At 38.0% G+C, this 8,255-nt stretch overlaps 1 protein-coding gene across 1 annotated transcript in view; it reads right to left on the bottom strand.

Annotated features, from left to right (window-relative positions):
• Positions 1–1,969: 1,969 nt before the first annotated feature.
• Col4a3 (collagen type IV alpha 3 chain) overlaps positions 1,970–8,255 on the bottom strand; it is an 82,230-nt gene continuing 75,944 nt past the window's right edge. The window contains exons 48-53 of the mRNA XM_010611959.3: positions 7,972–8,070; positions 7,176–7,388; positions 6,435–6,609; positions 6,227–6,341; positions 4,620–4,792; positions 1,970–4,300 (exon numbers count right to left, since the gene is read on the bottom strand). Coding sequence (XP_010610261.1) covers positions 4,216–4,300; positions 4,620–4,792; positions 6,227–6,341; positions 6,435–6,609; positions 7,176–7,388; positions 7,972–8,070 — 860 coding nt within the window. The 3' untranslated portion in view covers positions 1,970–4,215. The remainder of the gene's footprint in view (positions 4,301–4,619; positions 4,793–6,226; positions 6,342–6,434; positions 6,610–7,175; positions 7,389–7,971; positions 8,071–8,255) is intronic.

The following is an 8,255-nucleotide window of genomic DNA, read 5'->3' as shown; positions in this document are numbered from 1 at the left end:
GCCGGGACAGACGCGGGATTGACCCCTCTCAGGAGCCGTAGCGGAAGCTGGTTTGTGGTCATGTGACACAGAGAGGGCGGGCCTACGGAGGTTCACTCACTGGGAGAACCAGTGAGACGATATGAGGGAGACGCTTTTGTTGTGGGCAGTGTGCACCTTCGGGATGGGGGATAATGCTGGAGGTGCTTATGTTTGTTTGGTTCCCATTTAGAAATTTTTAGTGATGTTTAATAACCTCGCATTTGCAAAGTAAACCTTCGGGAGCCAATTAACGTAACTATTTTCAGGACTGCCTGCATCGAGATTTCTATTGAAGCTCAAGAATCAGACCACTTAAACCAACTTGGGAGTGATTTTGAGGCACCCTTAAATTTGATTACTCGTTAAGTCCTCCAGTTAAGAACCAAGGAAAGGGTGAAGTTAGATTTCATGATGATTAGCAGCCGTGTTTAGCTTCCTGACACTCTTACCTTACCTATGTGATTTCATATTTTATATATTCTTTACCAATTCTCTACATTTAAACTTTTTTGAATTATTGTGTGTGAATGAGGAGCATCAGAATATATGACCCATAATTTCCATAATCCATAGGCTTTACTTCATTAGAAAAATGAATACTTCGTTAGAAAAACAGGCAAAGATATGCTTAGATTCTTCACATGAAATTTTAAGAAAGTACTCATAATTCAGTTTTTAAACATCCTAATTAAAGTGACATGTTCAGGCTCACTGATAATGAGCAAAACATTGGTCAAAATGATGAAGCAGGTAAAAATGCAAAAGAACAGTAATATTCAGTATTGGTAAAGGCATAAGGAGTGGATTCATATTGCATTGTCAATACAGCTGAAAATTCTAATAACCTTACTAGAGTTATGAGTATGAAAGCCTTAATATTGTGAATCCTTTAATTCTATAACTTTTATTCTATGAGATTTATCCTGAGGGAATATGTGAACAATTGTGAACTGACATATTTATAAAATGTCTATACCAAAACTATATTAAGGGTGCAGGAGTTCAGGATGCATTGACTTTATATAGCCATACAGTGGACTCTGATCCAAATGATGGTTGGTTCTTGTCTACTGATGTGAAAACCCATCCACAACATTTAAAGCTAACAAAACAAAAAACCAAAAAGAAAAGCAAAAACTAATAGGAAAGTGTGGTTTTATCTTATTGTGTTTTAAAAATACTTATATAAAAGTATTCTGGAATGGTATACACCTTCATTACTTGTGTTGTCTATTGTTTTCAGAGTGAACATCTATAATTTTTAAAAGCCAAGATAAATTTATTTCCATTTTGAAAAAAATGAAAAGCAGTTACCATTTTTTCAATTTTATTGTGACAAAACAATAATATTTTCAGAATTACATAAATATTAGTACAATATGTTGTATTTTGTCAGGATGTAGCAATATAAAATATTCAATATTTTAAAAATATATTTCATCTTCATTATATAGTAACTATTAAATTAAGTTTAGTAGCAGTAAGTTACATTTAATATATAGAAAAATCTGTATGTTAGCAATAAAATTCAAATTTAAACATTTTAATACTCTCATAAATAAATTAATAATGTTTATATTTCAGAAACAAAGAACTCTTGAGAAATTGGTTGTTTTAGCACACTGAAATTCTGAGGTTGAAGCCCCGATTTTAAAAGAAACAAGTTACTTACATTTTACCTACAAAGTTAAATATTTAAAACTTCATAAGATACTCATAGATATCTGGAAAATAACCCATGAGCTGTATTTTAATGCTCACTTTTCGGAATGTGCTGAACAACTGTTCATATGGCTTCGCTGGTGTGAAGGTTTGAGCGTGACTTGTCTTCCTCAGAAGTGAAATACTGATAAGGGGGTGAGCGCAGATGAGGCGTGGGGACGCGTGGAGGCCAGGCTCTTGGCTTTAGCACCAGTCTTGAGGCTTTATTAAGAGTAACAGTAGATTATTGTGAGGTCTTCTGAGTTCGGGCTTTTTAAAAGAGGCGAAGAAGGTGTGATTGTGGCCCATTTCTTGGGTGCTTGGCTAGCACGGCTCTTCTCAGTCTTCAGAGGGCATCAGAATCAGGCAGAAGCTTTGCGACAGTACATATTTGTGGCCTCTACCCACAGAGTTTAAGTCTACAATGGGCCTAGAATTTGCATTTGTACCAAGCTCCTGGCGATGCTGATGTTGACAGAGACCAGCTGGCCCTCTTGCCACAGCGGAGTACAATTACAATAGATCTCTTTAGGGAAGGAATGCCTTAATGCCAGGTGAATCTTAGGACATAATCACATAAATAAAATGCTGCACATCGTCATACTGATGTAAAAATGGCTTGACAGCAGTTATGTGAGCAGTGAAAAATGTAAACCACGTCTGTGTTTCAGGGTCCCATTTTCCCTTAAGGAGTAGTTGAGATGGGAGCAAGAGCCTGAATGCAAATATCAGCACCACCAGTTCCACCTCAGGTAGACAAAGAAGCAGCCTGGAAACTCCTGTCATGAAGTCCAGCCTCTAAGACTCACCAGATAGTGCCAGTGTCACATACACATGAGTTAAAAGTGTTTTGTAAATCTTTGTTTTCTAAGTATTGTCCAGACCTTAGCTCCTGAGGTGCCTAAGACAAGCTAGGGGCCTTGGACTTGCTCTGGATATAGATATTATTTTTAACTGCTGAAGTATGATGATGAAATATAAAAATAAAGAGGGAAGGAAAAAGAGGGGAGAGAAACATGAAATGCTTTTTTTGTTTGATTTTGCTGCTGGGGACTGAAGCCAGTGTCTTGCACACACTAAGCACAAACTTTACCCCCGAACTCCATCCCCAGACCCTAAGTGTGATTCTTAACAGAAGCAATGAGTTATCTCTTTATGAGTTTTTAGATTAGAAACAAGTTTCTTTTGTATCTCCTCTGTTTTTCTTTTAGTGTCTAATTTACCACCTTTCCTGCATTGCTTGGTCTTGAAGAAAATGCTTGTTAAGTTGAGCTAAGTAACCTTGGAATGTATCAACACACTGAAAAGCAAGTTTTAAGACATTCTGTTGCCAAATTAGACAGTTTGTACATGAAGGTTTTACACAGTGGTTTCTCTCAATATCGTTTGTAAGAATATATCCCACAAGGCAAAACATTTTTACACAGGAAAATTTAGAAATAAAAGGAACAAATCTGTAAAACCAAGTAATGAAATATTTAGAGCAAAAATAAAAATATTCTCAGCTCGACCACCCAACAAATCCCTAACATTCTTCCATGAATTATTGATCTACTGTAACCAATTATATAAGGTATTATTTTATAGGGATGAGGATAAAGTGCACATCTAATAAGTAGTGTTCCCCCGCTTTTCTCTCTTTCTCTTTTGTGTGTGAGTACACCGGGAAAGAGAAGGTAAAAGTCTGACATATTTCAGAGTTTGTGTGTAATAACATCCTATTACAGTCAATTCAGTAAAGGTAAACATTTTATCCACTTTGAGTAGACAGGCTATATGGATACAGTGAAATGAATTCAACAGACTAACAAAAATCTCCAAAGAAATATAAAACAAAACCATATATTATTTCCTAGACTACTATGGTTCCACGGAGGGAACGCACTTTTGGCCTTAGTTTTGGCTATGTTTGAACGATTCTGGAAAAATCCATGAACCTCCATTCAATTGTGTCCCCTCAGGCCTTACGTTATTCAACCCATCTGAAAGTCCAATTCTGTTCACGATGCTTCAGTGTTCTACATATCCCAGATTTTTTACTTAAGATCTAAAATTTCAGGAAGGAGGTAGTGGGGCAAAATAAGACCAGTTTAGCTTCACTAAATCTTTAAGACCAGAAGCAAAGAGGACCAATGTTAAGAATCCAGTGGACCAAATATCTCTCAGCTTGCATATTCAAGCTAATACAATTACCATTTAGAGAGTGCTTTGGATACAAGTGGAATATGATTTCAGTGATATTTTATAAAGATGATTGCCTTGCCCTAAGGAACTTTGAAACAGCACAGATTTGGAGACTAAAATCATAGAACTTACTGGGAAGAAATGTCATGTTATTTGGGGAAACAAATTTAAACTTTGAACTACTAACCATTCATAAAGCAGCATTGTTTGTTTAGAGAAAAATACCTAAATAAATGCATGTTTTGCTCCATTACTTTGTTATTTAGGCAGGGGAAAAGTGGCAGTTCTTTTTTTTTTTTATTTATTTCTTCAATGTCTTTTCTTCATGCACACCTGACAGCGACTTATTATTTTTTCTAACTCCCCAGCTTTCACAGTTGATGGAACAGGTTTTCTGAAATAAAAGCAAACAAAGAACTCATTAATTTATGAATAAATTTATAAATTGCTGGGTTTGAGTTTTATTAATGAATATTGTAGCTGTTGTAAATTGTACAACAGGAATATCTTTCTTTATGGAAGGAAAGAATTTCTGAAAAAATACATTTTATAATTTTACTTGTATTTCAGTAGCACGTGAAACAGGATTTTATTGTCATGGTAAGGGGTGAAATGTAAATTGTATCAACACATAGATATTGAAAAGTAGAGTAGGTAACTTGGGATAGTTCTGCAATTGAGTCATCAGATTAAGCTTGACCATAAATAGTTACCTGAACATTCTTTCTGGGTGTAATGAAGCCAACCAGAAGCTGTAGGAATTTGAATAGTAGTTGCAGGTTCCTCTTCCGTGACACTCTATGAATGGATTGGCTCGGAATTCCTCCAAGCAGGAGCCAGGTGAGGCCAGTGCTTGTCCAGCACCCTCTGAACCTGCACTTGTGAACTATTACAATACAAAGTATCAAGAAACTCTCTGCCCATAATATCTCTTAGCCATCTCAGCATGGCTAAGTCTCTATTTTCTGAGGGTGCAGGGATGGAATTGGGGAGAGTTATATAAGACAAAGGGAAAAGAAAAAAAAATAAGAAAACACAAATTAAACTTCCTGTACTTTATCCAGATTCGCTAATACTCCAGGTTCTTCAAAGTTGAGCTAAAGCAGGACTTACAGAAAAACAAATCCTTCCCAGCCTTGGGCAGTCCCCCACCCCATCACCCTCCTCTCTACTGTAGCTGTAACTTCTTGTTCTGGTACAGAAAAAATTATGTCCTGTAAACAAAATTTATGACACTCTGTTCTCATATGATTCATAAAACACTGCCTTCTTTCAAGGCAAAGTTACAAAACTGTCTGCCTTTGTCCTGTTCTGGTAAACTCACCTGCTACTTCACTAGAAAAACCACCCCCTTTGACAAAATGTGTCAAAGCTGGAACTTCTCTTTGTTCAATGCTCATTGTTTTTTAACAAGGAGTCTGCTAAACCTAAGCACCTTAAATAAATCCTTCTGCCTCCCATTTGGTCTCTCCTGTCTCTCAGAATTCTGCAACAGAGGTTCCTGCAGGCTAGATACTCTTTACTCCCAGGACTGACTGGCTCTTTCTCATACTTCTAGCAGCTTCTTCCTTATGTATAACTTCATAAAGGCTACCCTTGACTGCATTCCTCTTCCAGCTTCTCTACCTTGCCTTATTTCTTTCATGGTTCCTGTCACCAACTGTATTCTTTCCTATTGCCTACCTTCATAACTAGGGTACTAGCTCCAGGAAAGGCAGAATTTGACTCCTGGAATCCTTAGTGCGTAGAATGGTCCTGGCACATGGTTAGTGTCCAATAAATAGTTTGTAGTGATTTGAATAAAGGAACAAGTGTGAGTCAGGAAAGGGAGTCAAGTTTCATAAACAGCACTATATAGACTATGAATAAGCACACAGACAGCTATCCACATAGCGGAGGGTCAGTTCACGTTATTTGGCACTTAGATCGGGGGGATTGTCTAAAAGCTGCTTCTCTTTATTCTCATCTTCACAGGAGTGTCCAAGGGCACAATATAAAGCATGATTTGGGAGCTGCTAAAGGTGGATTCAAACCCTAGCTTTATCACCTAAGAGTTCTGAGAACTCAAGGAAATTGGCTTGTTCTTATTTGTAAAATTTGATGGCAGAAAAAGAAATTTTGATGGAGAAACTTCTCTATTATTCACCAACAGCCATCCAATTTTTAAAAAGTACATTTGCAGATTTTCAAACAAATGTCTATAGCATATCACACCTTCTGTGGGGCAGCATCGGTCTTGGGGGTACACATTTTTACCAGGCAACAGGTACAACTTTATAGGCAATTATTACTATAAATTTACTATTCTTTTGCTGCTTACCATGATGAAAGAAAATCCCTTCCAGAGAGGAATCCAGCCTTGGGGACAGGGGGGAGTGGCAGTGGTTTGGCTGTGAATGGCTATGACCATCGCGGGACCCTCACAGGCAGTGCATCTACGATAGGAAACACGGAGCATGGCTGCACCATGGCATCCCAGCAACGCGATTCCCTCGGTTCTTTACAAAACTAAAGGATTGACTTTTTACCTGCTAATGTAAGGCTCCAGGGCCCTGCCACTAATTGGAGCCATGTCCATTGGCATCAGAGCCGGCGTTGACAGCCAGTATGAGTAATCATTTCGAGATGCGAAATTACATAAATTATCATTACAGAATAAGAATGGCATTGTGGTAAATCGCTGCAGACAGCTGCCAAGAGTTCCTAATAAAACATGAGACTAAGTATCACTTGCAGTAAGTTAAGATTATTTGTAGTATCATTATTAGAAGGAGGCTAAATAACACATAACCTGTGGCAAACCTGAACAGAGACTACACCACAGAGTACTTTGCAAAATGTGTATTGAAAAGTTTTAGGGATAACAGAAACCAAAGCTCTGATAGGCAAACTCAAGTCCCTTCTCCCACCCTTAATACTTCCTGTGGCCCATTGGGGGGGTAATATTTTTGCTTCAAATATTTCCAATTATTCACAACAGCTAATAAATAGATAAAGCTTTAGAAAAAAAGATACTGCTGTCGAGGTTAAATAGCAGACAGATAGTTTAATAGAAAATCAGATGCACTGAGTCAGACAACCTAGGCTCCTTCTACCATTCTGTATACCAGAATGAAAACTAGGCCTTAGGCCAACTGCTCTTTTTGAAACATGCTGAAATATAGTCGAGGTTATTTACATTTACTTTCAAAAGAAGCACCTTATGCTGTAAAAAAATTTACAATCTGTATATGGAACAAAAAGACTGGAAACTAGAACTGGAATATTACCAAGGTCTTGTCCATGGGCTCGTTCATTTCCTTGAACAAAAAGAAGAGAAAACCCACTGTAGAGTGGCTGTGTCCCTTCCGGACACAGAGGAGTTGCTGTGGTCTGGCTATGTCGGGTAAAGACAAAGCCCTGCATTGTTGCCCCAGCTGCAGGTGATCCAAAGTCTCCAGGTTTTCCCTTCACACCTGGCAATCCATCTGATCCAGGTGGCCCTTTAAAAATACACATTATAAATGTGCAACCTTGTTGCAAGACAATCTCAAATTTGCTTTCCAGTGAACTAATTGAAGTGCTCTGACATCTCTGTTAAGCCCCACATACAGAAAAGAATCCTGGAAAAGAGTGGCCTTACCAGATGGCTGAACATTATTCATTGTGAACCAACTTTATTACATAAATGCCTTTTATTATACATACTTGTGTGTTTCTATCATGAGTTCTTTAAGAACAGGTCTTTATCTTTGGATATCCCTGTGATTCTATCGCAGTTGTCTTCACTTGACAGGTCCCCTGTGCCTCTTTGTTAGTTCTGTTTGTGCATCAGGCTAAAAATTCAGAGTACACCTGCTTAAGGTAAGAGTCCCATCTTCCAGTAATTCTTGATTTCCCATCTTTTTCCAAAAGAACACTGGCACCTGGCCTTTGGTCTGATCTGAACAACACAAACTGAAAGAACTAGATTACTCTTATAGTCACACATTTGAACAGGACACTTCTCTGCATACTGAAATAGTACCCCTTTGGGGAAGGAAACAAAATGGGCAAGGTTTTTGTTTTCTTTGTTTTCGATTTTACCTTGCTCTCCTTTAAAACCTTTGTTGCCTTTTTCTCCAACTGGTCCAGGAGTTCCTGGCTTTCCATCATTGCCTGGTTTACCCTTTGGCCCGCAGGGTCCTAGGCAAAAACCAACAATGCAATGCATTTCCTCATGTTAGAATGAAAAATAAGGTGGCCACAGACTCCAGTTAACCTGGGAATTTCTAGTTTCTAATTTCAGCAACAATAGTGCTGCATCTCAGGAAGACCTTGAGTCCTGGAAGAAGGTCCTAACACATGTCCTGTCTCATTCATATATATAT

Source organism: Fukomys damarensis, unplaced genomic scaffold, assembly GCF_012274545.1.
Source record: "Fukomys damarensis isolate Sample0158 unplaced genomic scaffold, DMR_v1.0_HiC HiC_scaffold_16, whole genome shotgun sequence".
Taxonomy (NCBI): Eukaryota; Metazoa; Chordata; class Mammalia; order Rodentia; family Bathyergidae; genus Fukomys; species Fukomys damarensis.
Note: the sequence above shows the minus strand (reverse complement) of the source record. Positions and strands in the feature narration are given on the sequence as shown.